The sequence below is a fragment of the Schistocerca nitens genome, chromosome 1, assembly GCF_023898315.1.
Source record: "Schistocerca nitens isolate TAMUIC-IGC-003100 chromosome 1, iqSchNite1.1, whole genome shotgun sequence".
In the NCBI taxonomy this organism is placed as follows: domain Eukaryota; kingdom Metazoa; phylum Arthropoda; class Insecta; order Orthoptera; family Acrididae; genus Schistocerca; species Schistocerca nitens.
In genome coordinates, this window is record NC_064614.1 from 1024338199 (window position 1) to 1024362483 (window position 24285).

Below are 24285 nucleotides of genomic sequence, written 5' to 3' on the forward strand. Positions count from 1 at the left end.
TATGTCAATGCAAAGGCTGGAGGAGTGTGATAACAACTCATTTGTAAATAGGACCATGCTTAGTACAGTATTGCAATTTCTAAAACATCTTTCATGTTGAGAAAAGCTGTACTTATAATAACATATTTTGCAGAAAGTTGAATTAATAAGCCACTCTAGAGTACTAGTTATTTCACCTGAGAATAATGTTATTTATGAATTATATGTATATTGCTTGAAAGTAGTGTGTGACAGTAAGCTGCACAATGTCAACAGTGCTCTACCATGTTATGGATGATGACAAAAGTTCGAAGAATCAAGTCATTATAACTGTAGATTTTAGGTCTGAACTTTATTACTGACTTTCAGTAATTAACTTTCATCTTCCAAGTGGGATTGCACACATAAGATATACCATATGGTCTAGGCTGTATGAAATAACTTTCTGAGCTTAATGCCAAGGAAATTTTATACAAAAGGGAAAATATGAGGCAAGTTGCATTACAGAATATAGTAAACCACATACTCGTAAAGCTATGTTACAAATAATACATTATAAGAAATATTTGTATTCTGTAATACAGATACCACCAATGATGCGCAAACATCCAAAACAAGTCTGATAAAATACTCTACCATCAATGTATAAGACATTCTAACATACATCTAATGTCACTCCAATCTCTGAAGAAATCTGTGCCCAAAGAGCTTAACAATATATGTTTGTTCATGCATGAAAATAGCTATATCATGTACAGTGATAATGAAATATAGTAGTAAACAGTTATTTTAAAAACTACAAATGCATTGTTTACAAAATTCACATTTACATACACTAATTATTAAAATATTACAAGTTGGTTTAATTTTTGATTCATGTCCTTGAATCTAGCAAAATTTATTGACAAAAGCATCAATGCTACTATTGCTGATCATTGTAAAGTAATGCAGGGCAGAGAATTAAGATATACAATTTCTGGGTGTAAAGAATGATACAAGAATTATATATTGTGGACACACAGGACACATTTTTAAAGGCAAATCCAAAGCATGTCAGTTCACAGAAAAAACAAAACAGCTAACAAATTTCATAGCTTACATTGTCTTTCAATGGTGGAATATCCTAGAGGTACATATTCCACAGTGGTACATGTTTTATACCTTTGACTTATTTCATTAGTAACTGTACATTTGCTATAAATATTAATAGGACACCATAATCACAAAATCACAGTTCAGTGTGTAATTTTTGACTAGCTGGATCTATCACATCTGCAGCTGCAAACCACTCACGATATATATGTACAGGGTCTATAAGCCAATGTTTGTGGAAGGAAATGGGCTGATGAGACTCTATATAATCAGTCGTGTAATCTTCTGCTCGAGCCTGAAAAATAACAATGTACTTCAAAAGCTGGTTGTCTTTTCCTTATTATATACACTGGTGAGCCTAAACATTATGACCTCCTTAAAAATATGTTGATTCACTACTGGAACACAATTCAGGAGTGGTTCTGCATGCCATGGATTTGACAAGCACTTCATATGTTTCCAGAGGTTCATGGTACCAGATGCTATGCACAGGTCACACACTTCCCATAATTTACAGGCAGTTGGTTTGTGGATGCAGAGCAGGCACCTGACAGCATTCCATTTGGGTTTCATCGGGTTCAAATAAACTGAATTTAATAACCAAGACGTCAATATGAGTTCATTATCGTACCCCATAAATCACTGCAGGATGATTCTCGCCTTTTGACATGGACAGTTATCCTGCTGGAAAATGACATTGCTGTTGAGGAAGACATCAATAATAATGGGTTACAGGTGGTCCTTAATAATGTCCACATAGTCACAGCTGTCACGGTGCTTTCAATTACTACCACAGGTCCCATGGAAGCCCAGGTGAATGTCCCCCATGACATAATACAGGTCCCACCAGCCTGTGTCCACAGTACGCTGCATGTTTCAAGCATCCATTCGCCTGGTTGATAGCATTTCTGGATATGACCATCAACCTGGTTTAACAATAAATGAGATTCATCACACAAAGCAACACAATTCCATTGATCTGCAGTCCAGTTCCCAGATCCCATGCTGACTTTAATCATAATTGATGATGTTGTTGGGTCAGCATGGGAACACATACAGGTCCTACACTGTGGAACACTATGTTCAACACTGTGCAGTGAACGGGGTGCTCCGAAGCACTTGAGCTTGTGCAAGATCTGTACTCTGTCATCATGTTCTGTGATTAGGTATGGGTGTCCCACATCTTGTGCCTGCTCGAGGTTTCAGCATTCTTCAACCACTTTCCACAGTTGCTTACAAAAGTAGCATACAAACAGCCTACCAGCTTCACTGCTTCCGAGGTGCATACTCCCAGGCACTGGGCCACAACAATCTGGCTTTTGTCAAAGTCGCCTATGTCAGCGGTTTTGCACATTTGCACCACTTGTCATGAGTAGAGTGATTCCCCATTCATCTCTGCTCTGCTTATATACTTTTCTTACCACATCATGTGTCCTCAGCACCACCAGGCAGCATACAGCCACATGGCAGGCAGTGGTCATAATGTTTTGGCTCATGTTGTATGTTCACAAAAAATTTCATCATTGTGGCAAACTATATCAAACAGTTGTATGAGAAAAAAAGATTATCAACAGCCTAGCAGCTTCAAAATGAATGGAACACATAATACAGACAGAATCAATTCTTCACCATGAAATATCAGCATAATGATCAGTGTCAGATTAAGCAAGTGTGGAGCCTGTAGCAGATTCTGACAAGAAGTCCTTGGTTTGTTTAGGTCATATGGTTAGGATATAAAATAAAACAAGAATGTTACAAATAAACTTTTCTTGATTTAATTTTGGCAAGTTTAGAAATAATACCCAAGGTATCTGGGCAAGTTTTATTCAATGTTCATTATACTAAGGTCATTTAGACATTTCTATCCCATCGTTTTACTTAATTCATTTTCAGTGCACTTTAATGTTGAAAAAGAATGTTCTCCACAACAGTTGGTGATCATTAAAGATAAGTAAATGTTTAAGGCTATTTCTACGTGTGGAAAAAATGATCCTAATGAATTTTCCATTAAAAATTTGTAAGGATTTATGAAGTGCTTATTCAGTGCTCAGATCTTGGTCAGATGACTGCAGCGAAATGCTAGTTGCTTGCAAGCGTTCTAGGATTCTGGGTCTCTTCTCAAATCCAGTCAACCTTTCATTCTAGGATGTTATTTTTGAATTATTATTCATATCAGTTATATGTGATTTCATTGTGGGGCAGTGGGTAAAAAGACAGAATAATAACCGAGCTCATAAACCACAGAGACTAAATAATTGGTTTACGCCATACCTCAACAGCATCAGGATTATGCTTCTTATGCTTAAGGACAGATCTCATAACAGCAACGAGTACAAAGAGATGTACATTAGAATAAGAAAAATTTATAGATCTGAAATAAGTTTGGCAAAATGTAGGGCGAATGATAACTATATTCTTAAATCCAGAAACAGCTGTAAAGCTGCCTGGGAAGTAATTAAAAGTGAAATAAATAGACCAACAACTCAACTAGCTATACCCATAGCCCCAGATATCTTAAATTCACACTTTTTTAACTTCAGTTTACAACAAGATTTGTCTCCCCTCAACGCCATACTTGATGCTAAAACTCTTTTAGGTTCAAATAAGTATGTAGTCCATAAATTCTGCTGGGCAACAGTAACTGAAAATGATGTTAGCAAAGCAATAGGCAAACTAAGTAGTTCCAGAGCAGAGGACTTCTATGGTCTGTCAAACTATGTCATAAAGAAGATATCAAGTGATCTTCTGCCCCCTCTAACCACTCTCATTAACCATATATTACAGCAAGGGATTTTCCCCGACTGTTTGAAAATAGCAGTAACTATTCCTATATTTAAGAAAGGAGATAAATCAAATCCAAGTAACTATCGCCCTATCTCATTAATCCCAATAATATCTAAAATAATCGAAGACTGTGTTCACCAACAAATGAATCACTATTTTGAGAGGAATAATTTGTTAAGTAACTCACAGTATGGATTCAGGTCTAAACTATCCACAGTTAAAGCAGTTGAAAATATTGTTAGTGATATATATGATGGCTTTGAAAATAAATTAATCTCATGTGCTACTCTCCTAGACCTGAGTAAAGCATTTGACACTGTATCTCATAGTACTTTGATCATGAAATTAAGACACTACGGCATGGAAGAGGACACCCTGAAATTATTAGAATCCTACTTAAGCAACAGAGTACAATTTGTTAGTGTAAATGGGCAGCTGTCAAACCCACAAACAATAAAAAGAGGTGTGCCACAGGGCTCCATACTTGGGCCCTTCCTGTTTGTAGTGTATGTTAATGATATGCCACAGTATTTACCCTGTAAAACAGTCCTCTATGCAGACGATACAACTTTTATCAATTCAGGACAGACTCTTGAATCTGTACGAGAAAAAAATAATACAATATTTGAAAAATCAGTTCATTGGTTTAGTGCAAACTCCCTATTCATAAATGAAACAAATACTGAGGAAATATTCTTTAATTTGAAGGTATCAAACAAAGAAAATAAGTCCGTTAAACTGCTAGGAATGATGATTGACCAGAAACTTAGCTGGGATAAACACATCACATACGTCTGTTCTAAACTTGCACGTGCTATGTTCCTACTTTATAAGCTTAGGAGTAATGTCAGCCAAAACTTACTGCTGCATTCATATTTTGCTTATATCCACCCCTTTCTTATGGTATTCTGCTCTGGGGAAATTCTCCCAGTTCAATATCAATTTTCAGATGGCAAAAAAAAAGCTCTTCGATGTGTAGTGGGTTTATCTCCTAGGGATACATGCAGTGAACATTTCAAAAAAACTTAACATCATGACAGTTCCATGTTTGTACATCTATTATTGCTTACTACATGTAAAAGAAAACATAGCTCAATATCCCCTTAGGTCATCTGTCCACACCCACAATACAAGACGAAACCACACAATTGATCTGCCATACTCTAGACTGTCTAAGATACATAATAGTTATAAATATGTAGGCCTCAAACTGTTTAATATGCTCCCTAAAACTGTACAAACAGTATCTAAAAGTAAATTTAAGACAACATTGGGTCAATGGCTCAAAGGTAAAGCATTTTACTCAGTTGATGAATTTAAAGATTGTAATATGGCAGATTTGCTGTTTTAACATAGAGAAAGGTACCTCTGCCTGTAGTAGGACCTAAATTTGTATCAATAGCTTAGGATAATGACATAGTGTTATCAACATGTATATGATAATGACATAGTGTCATCAACATGAATACTCCCTGCTTAATATAAATCTGTATAATGTTTTCCTTTTTATTGTAAAATTAATAATATATAAAATTCCAAAAGTGTGCTATTGTACTACACTAAATTTCACATGATTTATATATACATTGTTAAGAGAATATAACCATCTTTATACTGTAATTGAACTTATTGACGAAGCCCATTGTATAAGCAAATACTGAACGGCTAATAAAGATTCTTATTCTTATTCTTGAAAATATGTGGTTTGTTCATTTTGAACAGTTCTATATGATGTAATTTTTAGCAGTCTTGTGTAATTTTTGGGTACCACAGCCTTTCACAAAGGTCTGAAAACAATTTGTGTGAGCAGGCAAAAACCATGGAGTCCTCAGTCCACAGGTCTAACATTAAGCTTGCAGGAAATGAAATAAAATATCCTAACTCTCTATGAATATGGAAAAGCAGTCAGGAACTATGATGGTGAATATGTCTACTGTCATCTGACTGAGCAGTATATTCTGATAAAAACTGACATGCACAAAAATCAATATGGAAAAGTATTAAAGCGTGTTCATCACACTCAGTACTTGATACAGTTCAGAGATGATATCTACTCTTTGTTCCCAAATACACAAGGTTAACTGCTTGGCTTGAAAGTGGAGAATAATCTCACAAACATGCCATACAGTTTTCTATAAATAGCAGGCAGCACATGAAACAGAACATTAAAAACGAAACACAGATTTTCCAGTTAAATTATAAATCCAAGTTAAGTTCACTTTTAGACGGCTTCACAAGACAAGATATACCTGATATCTCATCTGACTGAAAAACAATTATGTCAGTTGTCATTAGTGCCATCCAAGGCTAGTGGACTTGAATGCGGACAAAATTACAGCACATTCTGCAGTGGAGTGTAACACATTTCATATGACTGATGAGGATTGAATAACTATTCACTGCAAACACTTCAGTCTTTACACATTCTCAGTGTGGATGATGAAGGAACCACTCATCCAGAACTGCTTCCAGCATCTGCAGCAATGCTCACCCAGCACCATGTTTGATTGCAAAATTTTAAATATCGTTGTTAGTTGAGGACCTGCAACAATCCCTATTTCTCTCTGAGTAAATCTATAGCCTATTTAAATTGCATAAAATTCTTGGGCTCATAACTTTAAAACTTTAACTTTCAGAATTTTTCAAATGGAACTCAGGGTGGATGGTGGACTCTGAACTGTTGCTTTCTATTTTATGTACCTTTATTAAATTACAATATCATAATGAAAGTTTGTACAGTTCCATTATAACTTGTGTAAATCACAGCATTGTCATTTTCACTTTGTATTGTACACACTGAGGTAATTTAATCAACTTGATATTATAGTTTTTGGGACAAAAATTGGTTTTTACTTAATGATTGTAACAGCAAAGGAGGTGGCTTCATGAAAACTTCTACCATACGTCTTTTGATAAACTGAACCTAATTCCAACAGTATAACTTCTTTAGTTTAATATTATGCATTTTTAAAATTCTGAAAAAAAACTAGTTTTTTGAAGAGACTAACCAATGGATCATGCTGAATTCAAAACATTCTACATTGGCTTAGCTTCCATAATCTGACGAATTTTCATAGCAATATTTAAACATTTTATTTCACATACGATTATGACATAATCTCTTTGTTTTCTTTGTTTATGGAGTACCTTAGTCACTGCCATCTTGACCTTCACTGAGTGATGGAGAAAAATCAATATCTCACTCACCATGTTACACATACTGATAAGAGCTTACTTTCCCACAGCATCACAACTTGAATTTCATCAATACTACATAGAACTAGTCAGTCAGTCCACTCCTGGGTGACTGATTCACAGGAGTTGAGTCGTGCAAAGCCAAAATGCGAAACCTCATACACCCACTCTTTAATTTCACACTTAGTGGCTCAATTGACTCCTGAACCAGAAGCACACATGTCTGCCCTTAAAGTGGACAACCCATCATTGGAAAATATTCTGACAATCACATACTCTTTTGAAATAATGCAGTCAACCAATGGGCACCTCATGGGTCAGCTACAAGTAGCAGCAGTCCAGATGCCATATTGCTCCCCAGTATTGTGAAATACTTGTTAACTTCTTCCCAAATGGCAATGTCATGATCCATTATTTTTGATGTGTCAATAGGCTGAACAGCCAACAATTTCTCCATGGAATGGAAATAAAGTCCCACGCTTCTTGACACAGCGTAGGGGAGCAATGCGGGAGACCTGCACCCCTGTACTAGGCAAAGTCCGAATGGAGGTGGTGCCATTGCCCCCATAATGGGGATGAAAGATGATGATGAAGACAACACAAGAACACCCAGTCATATCATGGCAGGTGAAAATCCCTGACCCCATGCTCGGGAAGTGAGAATACTACCGCTAATATTGGAACAATGTGGGAGACCCGCATTGCTGTACTAGCAAGGGCCTAATGGAGATGGTTTGCCATTGCCTTTCTCCGACTGTAATGGGATGGATGATGATGATGATGATGATGATGAAGATGACACAACAATACCCAGTCATCTCAGGGCAGGTGAAAATTCCTGACCCCGCCAGAATTCAAACCCGGGACTCCGTGCTTGGGAAGCAAGAACACTACTGCGAGACCACGAGCTGCGGACAATTTCTCCATATAGTACACAAATGCAATAGCATGTCCATCTCACCAGCCAGTTAGTGCTTGTGGCAGAACTAACTGTGCCATCACTCAACCTTCGTCTTGCCTTCATACTGCCATTCAAAATGCAATGATGTTCTTGATTTTACCTCTCACCATGTCTCAGGGTACCCTCTCAAGGATTACTCACTGGACTTATTTATTTCTGCAGTTCCATCTCCACTTGTTTGCTTCCTTGGTGTGCATTTCTATCTCTGCACTTAGCAACTCACTATTGATGTGTGTTCATTTGAGTCGTTACTAACCTTGTATCAAAGTCAGGTAACATCAGTTTCTTTTACTGCACACTCACAAAGTACAGATTGAATGACATCAGGGATAGACTACAATCCTGTATACGCCTTTCTCATAGAAATAAAATTAATGAATTAACTATCTGCATAGATGAATTAGAGTCTTCAAACCCAGCTGACATAATCTGCCTCTCTGAACATCATGTGACCACTGGTATAGAACTTTTAAGTGTTACAGGGTTTAGGTTAGCATCTCACTTTTGTAGATCAGAAATGGAGAAAGGAGGAGTTGCCACATTCATCAGGAACTGTCATAAATTTAAGAACATAGACATTCATAAATTTTGCCTAGAACAGCATATGGAAGCATGTGCAACAGAATTAGATTTTCACAAAAAATCCTTCATAATATTAAGTATATATCGAGCACCTGCAGGTAACTGTAATCTGTTTGTAAACCACCTTGAAGCTGTACTGGCCCATTTAACAACCAAAAATAAAGAAATAGTGGTGGCTGGTGATTTCAATGTAGATTTCCTTAAAGACTCTCCCAATAAGAACTTATTTGAGTTAGTAACACTATCATTCAACTTAATTCCCACAGTAAAGTTCCCCACTAGGATAGCCACTTGCTCACAAACAGCCATTGATAATATCTTTATAGAAAAGTCCAATGAACAAAATTATATTACAAAACCAATAGTCAATGGCCTCTCAGACCAAGACATGCAGTTCCTTCTGTTAAATGTTAATACTGAACAGGATATAAAATCTGTTAAATCTGAGCTCAAGAGGGTAATCAGTAAGCCAAAAATTGATTATTTTAGGACACTCCTCAGAGACATTCACTGGACTGGTGTTTACAGTGCTCATGGCATGAATGAAAAATATAACATTTTTGCTAATAAAGTGCTTACCTTATTCGAACACTGCTTTCCCCCAAAACTTACCAAGGTTAGAGCAAAGTCTACAAAGAAGCCATGGATTACTCGAGGAATAGGGGTATCTTGTAAAACAAAAAGAAAACTGTATCTGTCAATCCGAAATATTTCCAATGTGGATGCTATAGCACATTATAAGAAATACTGCAAAATATTAAAGACTGTAATACGGGTGTCAAAGCAAATATATTACAAGGAAAAGATAGTCATATCAGATAACAAAATAAAGACAATATGGGATATAGTGAAGGAGGAGACCGGTAGAACCAGACATGAAGAGGAACAAATAACATTAAGAGTAAATGATACATTGGTGACAGATGTGTATAGTGTTGCAGAGCTTTTTAACAAACATTTTATAACTGTTACTGAAAAGATGGGGTAGTCAGGTTCGGTAGATGCTGCTACGGATTACCTTACACCAGACATTTCAAGTAACTTCCATAATATGAATTTGACCCTCACTACCCCAACAGAAATAATGTCCATCATAAAATCTTTAAAATCAAAAACATCTAGTGGGTATGATGAAATATCAACAAAGTTAATTAAAGAATGTGATTCTGAGCTAAGTAACATATTAAGCTATCTGTGTAACCAGTCGTTTATCAGTGGAATATTTCCTGAATGGCTGAAATATGCTGAAGTTAAGCCACTGTTTAAGAAGGGAGATAAAGAAATAGCATCAAATTTCCGTCCAATTTCACTGTTGCCAGCATTCTCAAAAATTTTCGAAAAAGTAATGTACAGTCGTCTTTATAACCATCTTATCTCAAATAACATACTGTCAAAGTCACAGTTTGGATTTCTAAAAGGTTCTGATATTGAGAAGGCTATCTACACTTAGTGAAAATGTGCTTAATTCATTAGACAAAAAATTGCAGGCAACTGGTATATTTTGTGATCTGTCAAAGGCATTTGACTGTGTAAATCACAATATCCTTTTAAGTAAACTAGAATATTATGGTGTAACAGGAAACGCTGCAAAATGGTTCAAATCTTATATCTCTGGCAGGAAACAAAGGGTGTTATTAGGAAAGAGACATGTATCAAGCTATCAGGCATCATCCAACTGGGAATTAATTACATGTGGGGGTCCCACAAGGTTCCATTTTGGGGCCCTTACTTTTTCTTGTGTATATCAATGACCTTTCATCAGTAACATTACCAGATGCCAAGTTTGTTTTGTTTGCCGATGATACTAACATTGCAATAAATAGCAAATCAAGTGTAGTCTTAGAAAGATCAGCCAATAAAATATTTGTGGACATTAATCACTGGTTCCTAGCCAATTCTTTGTCACTAAACTTTGAAAAAACACACTACATGCAGTTCAGAACTTGTAAGGGGTGTCCCCAGAGTATATGTCTAACACACGATGACAAGAAGATAGAAGAAGTGGACAGTGTTAAATTCTTGGGATTACAGCTTGATAATAAATTCAACTGGGAGGAGCACACCACAGAACTGCTGAAGCGTCTTAACAAATCTCTGTTTGCAATGCGAATTTTGTCAGACTTAGGGGATATAAAAATGAAAAAGCTGGCATACTATGCTTACTTTCATTCCATAATGTCATATGGGATTATTTTTTGGGGTAATTCATCAAGCCAAGCTAAAGTTTTACGGGCACAAAAAGTGCAGTAAGAATTATATGTGGTGTGAACTCAAGAACATCCTGCAGAAGCCTGTTTAGGGAACTAGGGATACTAACTACTGCTTCCCAATATATTTATTCCTTAATGAAATTTGTCATTAAAAATATATCACTTTTTCAAACCAACAGCTCAATTCATGGAATCAATACTAGGAATAAGAATAATCTTCACAAGGATTTAAAGTCACTTAGTCTAGTACAAAAAGGTGTGCATTATTCAGGAACACACATTTTCAATAACTTGCCAGCAGCCATAAAAAGCTTAACAACCAATGAAATTCAGTTTAAGAGAAGCCTAAAGGACTTATTGGTGACCAACTCCTTCTACTCCATTGATGAATTTCTTAGTAAAACCAACTGATTTGTATATAAGTACAACATAACTTCTGCACAATTTCAGTGCAGTAATGTGTTCATTGAAAATTTGTGTGTGTGTGTGTGTGTGTGTGTGTGTGTGTGTGTGTGTAAGTATAATCTAACTTCTGCACCATTTCAGTGCAGTAATGTGTTCATTGTAAATAAGTATTACAGTAGTTGTATTACATGTTTATTACCTTATAAATAAATAAAAAACTTTTTTATTTTAAATTCAGTGCATTAGTATTTGTAAAATGACTCTTAGTGTTCATTAAAAAATGACGATCATTCCACTTGGGACCTATGGAATGGTACATTAGCTTATTTGTTTTAGTTGTAAATATTTGTCATGTATTGTTGTTTTTCTGACATGTTCCACATCCTGGAGGACCTCCTCACTACAGATCAATTGGAATGAAAGTAAATCTAATCTAATCTAATCACCTACTGCTTCCTTTTCATGCCCTTCAACTCAGATAACTGCCATCTGGTATCTATACAAGATGTGAATAACCTTTCACTTCCTGTATTTTACATGGGCTACCTTCAGATTTAAAAGATTGTATTCCAGTCAACATTGTCAAAGGATTTTTCTAAATATGCGAATTCTACAAACATGTGTTTTCTTTTCTTGAACCTAGCTTCTAAGATGAGTTGTAGGGTCAGTATTGCCTTGTGTGTTCCAAATTTCTCTGGAACCCAAAGTAATTTCCCCTGCGGTAAGCTTCTAGCAATTTTCCCATTCTTCTGTAAATAGTTTGTGTCAGTACTTTATAGTCATTATTTATTAGACTGATAGTTTGGTAATATTCACACATGTCAGTGCCTGCTTTCTTTGGTATTGGAATATTTAAATTCTTCTTGTATTTCCCTTTCCCATACATCTTGCACATCAGGTGGAATAATTTTCTTATGTCTGGCTCAAAGCTACTCATTGGGAGTCCACTGTATTTCTTTTCCTGTTGCAGTCAGTCATAGTCTAATGCTCCCTCTGAAAATCTCAACCTCTGGTTCTTTCAACTTACCAAGGTCCTATCTCCTTAATTTCCTATATTTATGCTAGTTCTTCAATTTTAGTCTACAGTTCATAATCAGTGTTATGGTCAGAATCTACATCTACCCCTTGGAAATGTCTTATAGTTTAAAAACTGGTTGTGAAATCTTTGTCTTACAATTATATAATCTTTCTGGAACATTCCAGTGTCTCCCTGTCTCTTCCACAAATACAGCCTTCTTTCATGATTGTTAAACAAATTGTCAACGATGATTAACATACACACTGTGCAAAATTCTACCAGGCAGATACTGCTTGCATTCCTTTCTGCCAGTCCGTATTCTCATACTGTTTTTCTCCTTCCCTTCTTTAACTTACTATCAAATTACAGTGCCCCATCACAATCAGATTTTCCTCTCCCGTAACTATCTGAATAATTTATTTTATTTTATCGTATACTCATTGGATCTCTTCGTCATTTGTGGAGCTTGTTGGCATATAAACTTGTACAGCTGTACTGGGTGTTGGCTTTGTATCTATCCTTGTTACAATTATGCTTACACTACACTGTTCATAGTAGCTTACCTGCATTCTCATTTCCTTCTTCGTCATTAGACCCACTCCCTCATTACCCAATATGATTTTGTATTTATAACTCTTTAGTTGCCTGACTAGAAGTCTTGTTCATCTTGGCACCAACCTTCACAATTCCTGCTCTATCCGATTAGAACCTAGCCATTTCCCTTTTAAATTCTCTAACCTACCTGCCTGATCAATGGATCTAATGTTCCAAACTCCAACCCGTAAAATGATAGTTTCATTTTCCCTGACAATGACAGCTGGAGGTCCAAATAGAGGACTATTTTACCCCTGGAATATTTCACCCAAGAGGATGCTGCCATTACTTAACCATACAGTAAAGCTGCATGTCCTCGGGAAAAATAACAGCTGTAGTTTCCCTCATTGCTAGTCATCCACATTACCGGCAAATAAGGCCACATTGGCTGACATTACAAGGCCAGATCAATACATTATCCAGACTATCAGTCCTGGCAACTACTGAAAAGGCTGCTGCACCTCTTTTAGGAATCATAAGTTAGTTTCACCTCTCCACAAATACACCTCTGTTGTGGTTGCACCTACAGTATGGCAGTAAGGCTGTCTGTGTGATTGATTGAGACACATAAGCGCCCCCCCCCCCCCCTCAGCTAGGTTTGTTGTTCATGGGAGGCTGTTATTACAAGTATCCCAAAAGCCTCATACACACATCTGCTGTAGAATAAGGTGGTAGAGACATTGAAAAATTACATCATAAGATGAAGTTTTAAACCTATTTACTTTGGATAAGTTAGAAACAGCACTGATCACACCAATTTTCAAAAAACAAGAAGTATTTTGTAGAATTCTAAATTCCCTTGTCCCTGGCTCATCAACCTTTTCAGAGTAATTCTAAAAAAATTGTAGCCTTTCTAAAGAACTGTAGTTGGTGAATATAGCTGCTACTTAGACACTGCCCTAAGTAAAAATGCTCCAGCACATTTTAGACCAATCTCTCTTTTGGGCACAGATTGGGATGAGGAAGGAGGTGGGAGGGAAACGGGGGTGGGGGAATTCTGCATTAAATTCGGGTTGGAATTAACAGACTGGTTCCCATCTAACTATTTGGTACCAGGTTACAAAGAAACAAACTGCACTAAATAAATACTCTCACCACTCATGTTAAAGTGGATCCTTCATGGAGTGAAGCCTTCATGGATCTAAACACTGTCTAAGACAGAATGTGCTATGAGGACCCTGATTTAAGTTCCTGAAACCTGTTCACTGTCAGAAATTGGGATAACCAGTGAACAATATCTCAAGTATCCACAATTTTATAGCACACAACTGTCTATGGTAGATGCCAAATACTTGGCTTTAGCAAGAATGTCTCGAATTGAATGCAACAAGTTTAAATATGACAACAATGTAATAATTAATTACCACCTCCACTGTTTAATAGCTGAGCACTACATTCCTAATTCACTGGCTTGTAAGTGAAACCAAATTTTTAAACGGCTTTGGTCGGCTGGTTTCAAACCCACCTCTAGCATGCTGATGTAAAAATTCTATGGGCAAGATTTTCCAAAATATCTGAAAACTATAATAGATAAAACCTAAGCATTCTGAAACATTTTCTTCAGTGTAACTATTATGGTCAAGACGTTACCCAACTTTATTAAAAAAATTTTAGCCACTGAAAAGAGGACTGACCAAGATACTATATAAAGCTGGTCTCTTCAGTGTTCATTCCAGTCAATCTGATGCCTGGCAAAATGCAATGAGAATGGTATACAGGAGGCTCAGATCAACTGTGACTGCATGGTTTTTTTTTTTTTTTTTAGTTGCCGTATTGGAACACCGGTAAGGACTGCAAATGACAAAATTTTATTTTGTATATTAGAGTAGCTGAAACATGGTATAATGGTTTCAATGTCGCCCATCAGAAGATAGCATAGTGGCATTGCTACATCATCATCTTCGTCTACCCATTAATAGGAAATGTTCACAGCCAGAAGGCTCAGTACAGTGCATATGTGTGAAGCACGCAGACAACCACGAAATGGAAATGTACTCATGCTTCCGACAGCCAAATCATCAAGTTTGAAAGGGGTCAAATTGCAGCCTTCTGAATGGTGGGATGGTCCTTTTGGAGAACTGTCACACAAGTTGGATGTGCTGTGTCGGTTGTGCAATGATGCTAATATCAGTGGTCATGTGACCATTTTCACACCCACAGACAAGGTTCTGGGCATCCATGCAGCACAGGCACCTGCAAGGATCATCTTATTGTAAGAGCAACAATGGCACACTGTACAGCTACCACAGCACAAATAAGAGAGCTTGTGAGTCCAAACGTGTCAACATGAACTGTTGCAAACCGGTCCAGTTATTAGCAGTGGGACTATGGGCGCACACACACCTCTAGCCTGTCTTTGATGCCACAGTGTCAATGTACATGGCTCAACTGGTGCCATCAGAGGATCACTTTGAAGATAGAAGGGCATGCCATGGTCTTCAGTGATGAAAGCAGATACAGCCTACATGCAAGTGATGGTCGTTTGCGTATATGACATAGACACAGAGAGCTCATCTCATAGAGTGCATTCGTCAAAGACACACTGACCCCATATCAGGCCTTATGGTCTGGCATGTGATAACCTACAACTCTCATTCACCTTTGATGTTTCTAAGGGGACGTTAACCAGTGCTTGGTAAGTTGCCAAATGTTGTTAGACTCATTCTTTTGCTGTTTTTCAACAGGAAGGTGATGTGTTGTTCCAGCAGGATAATGCTTGCCCACACCCTACCTGTGAACTCAATGCCCTTTGCAAGATCTGCAGCAACTTCCCTGATCAGCATGTGTCTCCAATTAAGCACATTGAACAGGTCGAGCAGGTGTGTCACAATGCATTTCTGTACGATGGCCTGGATGACAGTCAGCACCTGTACTGCCACTTATGGAGGCTACACAGCATACTAATATGGGATTTCAGCTTGGGTCAACACATGGTAACGCAGAAACACTTGCACTACTTATCTGTAAATGTACTTCATATGCACTGTTGCAACAATAAATGTTGAGTGAATTGGAAACCTCTAAAAGGGTATAATGATTTTTTTCGGAAGTGTAATAGAAGCCATGAGTCGTCCACAAGAACTCTGCTCTTGCCCATTACAGCCACATAATTTTGATGCTGCTGTGGCCAACAGCAGATGGCCATCTGGTGGTCAAATGCACTTCCGAACTCAATATGTTGCATTCTAGTGGCTGCTTCATAACCTTTGCCATTTGGATCCTTCCCCCACCCCCCGCACCAGCTTCTCCGCGAACTAGATAGAGAGGTAGAGGGCAGTTACCTTAGCTTTGCAACACATCCTTTCTTCCCGTAAACCTCCTAGTCTCAATCCAATCTCTGCTAACACACTGCTCCCACACCCTCTTCCCAACAGTCTCCTCTTGCTCTGTTCTGTTACCCCTTCTCAACACATTGATTCATGACATCGTCTTTGTATTCTGTGCAATCTCACTCTTCTGGTAACCTTGTATCTCATTACTATCCTGTGCATCTGCTGCCCCTTCTTTCCACTTTCCTATCATGTACACCTGCTGCCTCCCACCAAGCTGCCACCCTTTCCCAACACTCCTCTAGTTCCCTGCCTCTTTGCTAACCTCACCCACTCCACCTGATAGCCCCCTCATCCCAGTCTACATACATACTGAACTGCAGTCCTAACTGAACATTGTGCATTCAGCCAGCACAATGTAGTTGTAAAGAGTGTGTGTGTGTGTGTGTGTGTGTGTGTGTGTGTGTGTGTGTGTGTGTGTGTGTGTGTGTGTGTGTGTGTGTATGGGCGCGCGCGCAGTTGGGGGGGGGGGGTGTCCTAGTAAGCTTTTGCCCAACTAGGAATATTTTCATGCCATGCCATTTTGTGAGCTGTCTCATTTATACCTAAATGATTTACATCCAGTGTACAAGGAGTAACACGTGTGTAAGTTTGTGGGTGATGTGAGGATATAAAGGTTGATAAATCTACGTCATAGAACTGATACTCCTGGCCGCAACATCAGATTTATTCCATCTGGGTCTCCAGTCGGACTGACCTTGGATGACACATATGACTATGTCATTCCATGTTTTTTTAAATTTTTTAAATTCTTTGCCAGAGTTCATTGTAGCGCCTGGTAACTGGCGTTAAGCCAATGTCTCCACAACCTACGACCAGATGTTTTCAATGGGTTAGAAATCTGGAGACTGTACTGGCCATGTCAACAGTTGAACACTCTCTGTATAGAGATAGGTATTGAGATCATGGGCAACATGCAACCTTGCATTACCTTGAAGATAAGGTATAACAGAAATCTAGAGCCTGCTGTCTAAATCACTGCCCGTGCAACTCAGAGTTGATCATGTTTCGTAATCAATGGACCCAAAACTATCATACGAAGTGCTGGATCCATATGACAGTAAGGAACACAATCTAGCAATCTTTGTTCTCCTCAGAGCCTTCAAACACAGATATTTCCACCATGATGCCACATGCAGAACTGTGACTCATCTAAAAAGACAACATGGTGCCACTCCCGTATCCAGCATTGTCATTTGGTGCAACAATGTGTGATCCTCTTTCCTGACACATTAAGGGCCACTGTGCTGGCAAGCCATGGTGCTCCAGATGTCATTGCACTGCCTGTGTGCACACTTGCCCTGTTGCAAACAAGTCGATTTCCAGACTCAAAGTAGACGTAGCAACTTTAAATCATGCATGGCTGCATGAACAAATTGTCTGCCATTTCAGGCACTACATAGAACTGAGTACAGCCTTTCTGAATCTACCAATGCTAAGATCATGGAGAACAACTATTTATTGAGTCCTCTTCAGTTTGGCTTTCAAAAAATGATATCAATAAAAGGGGTCCTATTTTCAATTCTAAATAAGTTTATAGTGCTCTCACTGACAGAAAGCACATAACAGGAATAAATCCTGATCTCAATAAAGACCTCTGATCTTATCAACTATGCATTACTTGTAGAGAAATTGCAACAGCATTAAATTAGGGAAAAATGTAATGACTAGTTTTCGACATGCACTCTACCAAAACTACAGTTTAATAATTTTGGTACAGTACATAAACAATGTAGCAAATGGTAGGATTACTGGTAGAAGTGGTAACATTGGTAGGGAAAGAGACATAATTGAATGTGTAAGAGAGAAACTGGAAGCTGAAGGCTTCTCGTGTTTTTGTTTGCTTGTTTGTTTTACACATAATTAGAACTACACATCATTCAGTGTATTTAATAGCCTTAATTGTGATGTTTCCCTGTACTCACCAGAATTAATACTCTTGAAGAAAAATTGTTCTGGTGTTATGACAATGAAATTAATCATTTGGTGTCTAGACACACCTGTCCATCCATCAGCAAGAGCATTTTAATATTTAATCTTATCTTTGACAACAGCATGGACATGTTGATTTTCAGCACTGAGCAATGCTGTACCCATAGCATAGTGGCCAGAAGGCTCTTAACCGAGACAAATGAAGTGAAAAGCTTTCCTCCAATATTGGGTCTCTGACACTGATAAAGAGTCTCCTAAGGCATAAACAGGTCTATGTCTGTCAGATATCATTGTAGGAGTGCCAGATGAAACTGACAATGTCATGTTTGAGACACTAAATCGCACATTAGATGAAGTTGCAAAAATTATTCCTGATCTCTGTAAAGGTTCCTGGATGACATTTTTCACAGATTGTGCACAGAGTTTGCACTTCTGGAGGCTATATCATAGATAAGTAGCCACAGCATTATGATATACATATGGTTCCACAGTACTCACACAAGGCTTCTGTCTTGTTTTCAATGGCCCTTGTATTTTGCAGTTCCCACACTTCAATGATGATGCATCCTGAAGAACAGTAGTCGCTTACTAATGTTCATACTTTATATGACCTTTATATATCTTCTCAGTTTCTAGACAGTTCAGTGCTTCTGGTTTCAAGGGGAGTCTAATAAGACACCGATCACATACATAAACAAAGCAATCAAAATGAAGAAACACCTGATAGGTATGCAACACCCCTAACATTCCAGCAACAAGGGTAGGATCTTAATTGACCAAGTCTACTGGGAAAATTACCGTAATATATGCTTACTTACGATAGTCTATCATAGCCAATGGTCGTTTTATAACTCTAATTGGTTTAGAGTATATCTTTCAATCAGAGCACAATGAGTTGTAAATGGTGGAAGCATACCATCATAGCAAAAAATGGTTCAAATGGCTCTGAGCACTATGGGACTTAACATCTGTGGTCATCAGTCACCATCATAGCAAAAGTCATAAGACAAGGCATTCCTCAAGATTCTATACTTGGTCCAGTTCTGTTTATTACATTCATGAATGATCTGCTCCAAAGTATTCAGAAAGGTCTGCCAGGAATGTTTGCTGATGACACCAATATACTGTATTGAAAACAGTGCGCTAATGAAGTCCAAAACATTATTTCTGATACAAACACCAAGCTAGTAAATTGGTTACACATGAAGTGTTATTGAATAAAGTAAAAACTGTGTATATAAATTTTCGCCCATAACATATAGTTTCATCAAGGACAGACACCAGATTTTAAAATGTGCCTGTAAACAACTAAATTCCTTTAAGTGTTGACAGATGACACTCTATGGTATGACATATGTAGAAAAGGTTATTAAATATACTTAGCAGTTTTGTTACATATTCAATTTCCTGACTAAAGTCTGTGATAAGAAAACACTAAAATGTGGTACTTTGCACTTGTACATTCAGTACTCACATATTTCATTACATGTGAGATGTCTCACAAAGAGAGGTACTGTGAAGAATAGTTAAGATAATGAGGCAAGCTCCTTTCTCCTCCACCATTAAACATCTGTTTATGGAGCTCAGTATCCTACCATAACCTCATATTTACAGTGACAAAAGGTGCATTCGCTACGGTCGCAGGTTCGAATCCTGCCTCGGGCATGGATGTTTGTGATGTCCTTAGGTTAGTTAGGTTTAACTAGTTCTAAGTTCTAGGGGACTAATGACCTCAGCAGTTGAGTCCCATAGTGCTCAGAGCCATTTGAACCATTTTTTGAAAAGGTGCATTCTACTCTTTAAAATTTACAATTAAAAAAAAATTGACATTCAGCATCATAATGTTGGTCTTTCTGACCATGTATCTGTAGTTAGTCATTGGCTATGGAAGGGACACAGTAGTGCAAGGCATAGGGGAGTATTTCTACACAACATGCTACCTGAAAGCTTAAAATTGAATGGACAAGGATTCAATGCAAAAATAAAAACATTATTTCAGAAGAAATATTTCTATACAGCAGGGGAATGTTTTAACGTAAATATAAAATAACCAGAATAAATGTCTTCTTGTATACCATAAGTTTTTAGCTATATAATGTAATCGGATAGATAAAAAATCCACTCACCATATGGCAGCACAAGAACACACACATCAAAAAAGGTTAAGAAATGGAAGCGCAAGAGTGAAGAGTATGTTCTTGTGTTGTTCCCACATAAATGTTTTCAACATGAGAGTACCTTGTGTAAGACCTTTAGGATTCACTGGTACCCTGTCAATGGTACATACGAATATGTGCAACAACTCATCAGTCCAGAAGACCTTTTCCCAGTTTTTGAACAGCCTATGGCAGTGTTTCTGTGACTACCCTAATCTCTGTGCTCTGTGACAAGTACTAACGCTCATGTACTACGTATGGGTTTACATGTAAGGTGGTAGCTTCCCCAACTCACAGGAAAGATATGATTTGAACAGTTTAGTTGCTCACCAGTTGTTGCTGTCCAGCACACAACTCATGAGTAATTTGCTAAACTGTGACCCATATACCCACTGTTATTGAATTCCAGACATTACTATTTACTTTCTGCTCATTGGTAATATTTTTTACACTCCTACTGTATAGTCATTTGGTAGGGTATTGTAACTGTCCTGTTTTAAGCTTCCATGCATCATTAGGTGATATCCTTCTCTGGCAGTCTCCGTGGACTCAATTAGAAACATCACACCATGAGTTAAAACAATAGGAACAGAAGTCTCATCCATTGCTGCTGTCTGCAATAGTCTACAACAATCCCTGTCATCTACATATTGACTCTGATAGTTACAGTTCTCTTTGAGATGTTCACAGTGTATCTTTGACACAATTGCATAAAAAAACGAGTATCTACACAACCTCAAAGATAGAGTCTCCCATGCATGAGACCCCCACAACCTGGCCATGGTCAAATGTGGTGATATCATGTGTTTTATTCCACGAAATTTCAAGCAAAGTACCAGATGTCAATAAATTGCTGCCACAATATTTTGGCACAGAGTCTTCTGGCCATCTTCAGGTATATACTAATGAACAAACATTGAGCTCTGCTGTTTCAAACCATGCCGGTGCATGTATCAGGCAGCTAATTGTCACTTTGTGCACACTGCTGGACCACATGTGTGTCTGCTACAAGTCTGTGTGCTACTGTGAGCACCCTCCTCACTATCAGGCTGTCTGTCTTCACACGGCAAAATTGCAGAATGATGCTGCTCAGGCAGAGCACGAAGTATTCCTTTAACAGGATTCCATGCACTGTCTGACTGGAAAACATATGAGCAGACATGCATGTGGTAGTACGCAAAGTGGACAAAGGTACTGTTACCATGCTCATGCCATGAGATGACTAAGTGAATAAGAACGATGTTTTACTGTGTGACTTAGTGTTCCATAAGATTGGCAAGCATCTTACTTGCAATGTCCTGTGACTGTATCTACTGGTAACGCATCCAAGATCAGTGGGTTGCCACACTAACAGATCCACAATAGGCAGCAGCACAGGCAACGGCGCACTGCATGCATATAAACATATTGGCCGATGTACAAATTCTCATACATTTAGAACCAAGCCTATGAACAGCTCCAAGAAAATTCATGGCACCAGCATCACCACACCATGGTGCTAGTGTCACCACTGATGGCACTACAGGTGGAGAACTATTCTGATTGTTCAGATCACATGTCCACCAGAGCCCCAACTAAATAGGCATCTGCCTGATCTATATTTAAGCAACTGTCCCATAAAGACTGGGTGGTTCCAGCTGCACCATCAGTCCCAGAGGACCATTGCAGAAGCACCACCATGAACCACTAAGCAGTCACCAGAAGCTACTCCTCTGCTCTGACCCTGGCCTCATTAGACTTTGTAATTCTACATCTACATCTACATTTATACTCCGCAAGCCACCCAACGGTGTGTGGCGGAGGGCACCTTACGTGCCACTGTCATTACCTCCCTTTTCTGTTCCAGTCGCGTATCGTTCACGGGAACGACTGTCGGAAAGCCTCCGTGCGTGCTCGAATCTCTCTAATTTTACATTTGTGATCTCCTCGGGAGGTATAAGTAGGGGGAAGCAATATATTCGATACCTCATCCAGAAACGCACCCTCTCGAAACCTGGCGAGCAAGCTACACCACGATGCAGAGTGCCTCTCTTGCAGAGTCTGCCACTTGAGTTTGCTGAACATCTCCGTAACGCTATCATGGTTACCAAATAACCCTGTGATGAAACGCGCCGCTCTTCTGTGGATCTTCTCTATCTCCTCCATCAACCCGATCTGGTATGGATCCCACACTGATGAGCAATACTCAAGTATAGGTCGAACGAGTGTTTTGTAAGCACACCTCCTTTGTTGATGGACTACATTTTCTAAGGACTCTCCCAATGAATCTCAACCTGGTACCCGCCTTACCAACAATTAATTTTATATGATCATTCCACTTCAAATCGTTCCGTACGCATACTCCCAGATATTTCACAGAAGTAACTGCTGCCAGTGTTTGTTCCGCTATCATATAATCATACGATAAAGGATCCTTCTTTCTATGTATTCACAATACATTACATTTGTCTATGTTAAGGGTCAGTTGCCACTCCCTGCACCAAGTGCCTATCTGCTGCAGATCTTCCTGCATTTCGCTACAATTTTCTAATGCTGCAACTTCTCTGTATACTACAGCATCATCCGCAAAAAGCCGCATGGAACTTCTGACACTATCTACCAGGTCATTTATATATATTGTGAAAAGCAATGGTTCCATAACACTCCCCTGTGGCACGCCAGAGGTTACTTTAACATCTGTAGATGTCTCTCCATTGATAACAACATGCTGTGTTCTGTTTGCTAAAAGCTCTTCAATCCAGCCACACAGCTAGTCTGATATTCCGTAGGCTCTCACTTTGTTTATCAGGCGACAGAGCGGAACTGTATCGAACGCCTTCCGGAAGTCAAGGAAAATAGCATCTACCTGGGAGCCTGTATCTAATATTTTCTGGGTCTCATGAACAAATACAGCGAGTTGGGTCTCACACGATCGCTGTTTCCGGAATCCATGTTGATTCCTACAGAGTAGGTTCTGGGTTTCCAAAAACGACATGATACGCGAGCAAAAAACATGTTCTAAAATTCTACAACAGATCGACATCAGAGATATAGGTTTTGCGCATCTGCTCGATGACCCTTCTTGAAGACTGGGACTACCTGTGCTCTTTTCCAATCATTTGGAACCTTCCGTTCCTCTAGAGACTTGCGGTACACAGCTGTTAGAAGGGGGGCAAGTTCTTTCGCGTACTCTGTGTAGAATCGAATTGGTATCCCGTCAGGTCCAGTGGACTTTCCTTTGTTGACTGATTCCAGTTCCTTTTCCATTCCTTGGACACTTATTTCGATGTCAGCCATTTTTTCGCTTGTGTGAGGATTTAGAGAAGGAACTGCAGTGCGGTCTTCCTCTGTGAAACAGCTTTGGAAAAAGGTGTTTAGTATTTCAGCTTTACGCGTGTAATCCTATGTTTCAATGCCATCATCATCCCGGAGTGTCTGGATATGCTGTTTCGAGCCACTTACTGGTTTAACGTAAGACCAGAACTTCCTAGGATTTTCTGTCAAGTCGGTACATAGAATTTTACTTTCGAATTCACTGAACGCTTCACGCATAGCTCTCCTTACGCTAACTTTGACATCATTTAGCTTCTGTTTGTCTGAGAGGTTTTGGCTGCGTTTAAACTTGGAGTGAAGCTCTCTTTGCTTTCGCAGTAGTTTCCTAACTTTGTTGTTGAACCACGGTGGGTTTTTCCCGTCCCTCACAGTTTTACTCGGCACGTACCTATCTAAAACGCATTTTACGATTGCCTTGAACTTTTTCCATAAACACTCAACATTGTCAGTGTCAGAACAGAAATTTTCGTTTTGATCTGTTAGGTAGTCTGAAATCTGCCTTCTATTACTCTTGCTAAACAGATAAACCTTCCTCCCTTTTTTTATATTCCTATTAACTTCCATATTCAGGGATGCTGCAACAGCCTTACGATCACTGATTCCCTGTTCTGCACTTACAGGGTCGAAAAGTTCGGGTCTGTTTGTTATCTGTAGGTCCAAGATGTTATCTCTACGAGTCGGTTCTCTGTTTAATTGCTCGAGGTAATTTTCGGATAGTGCACTCAGAATAATGTCA

At 38.6% G+C, this 24285-nt stretch overlaps 1 protein-coding gene across 1 annotated transcript in view; it reads right to left on the reverse strand.

The window, feature by feature from the left end:
- Positions 1-310: 310 nt before the first annotated feature.
- Positions 311-24285, reverse strand: part of LOC126196460 (beta-1,3-glucosyltransferase) — a 109480-nt gene continuing 85505 nt past the window's right edge. Inside the window, exon 11 of the mRNA XM_049934567.1 lies at positions 311-1366. Coding sequence (XP_049790524.1) covers positions 1208-1366 — 159 coding nt within the window. The 3' untranslated portion in view covers positions 311-1207. The remainder of the gene's footprint in view (positions 1367-24285) is intronic.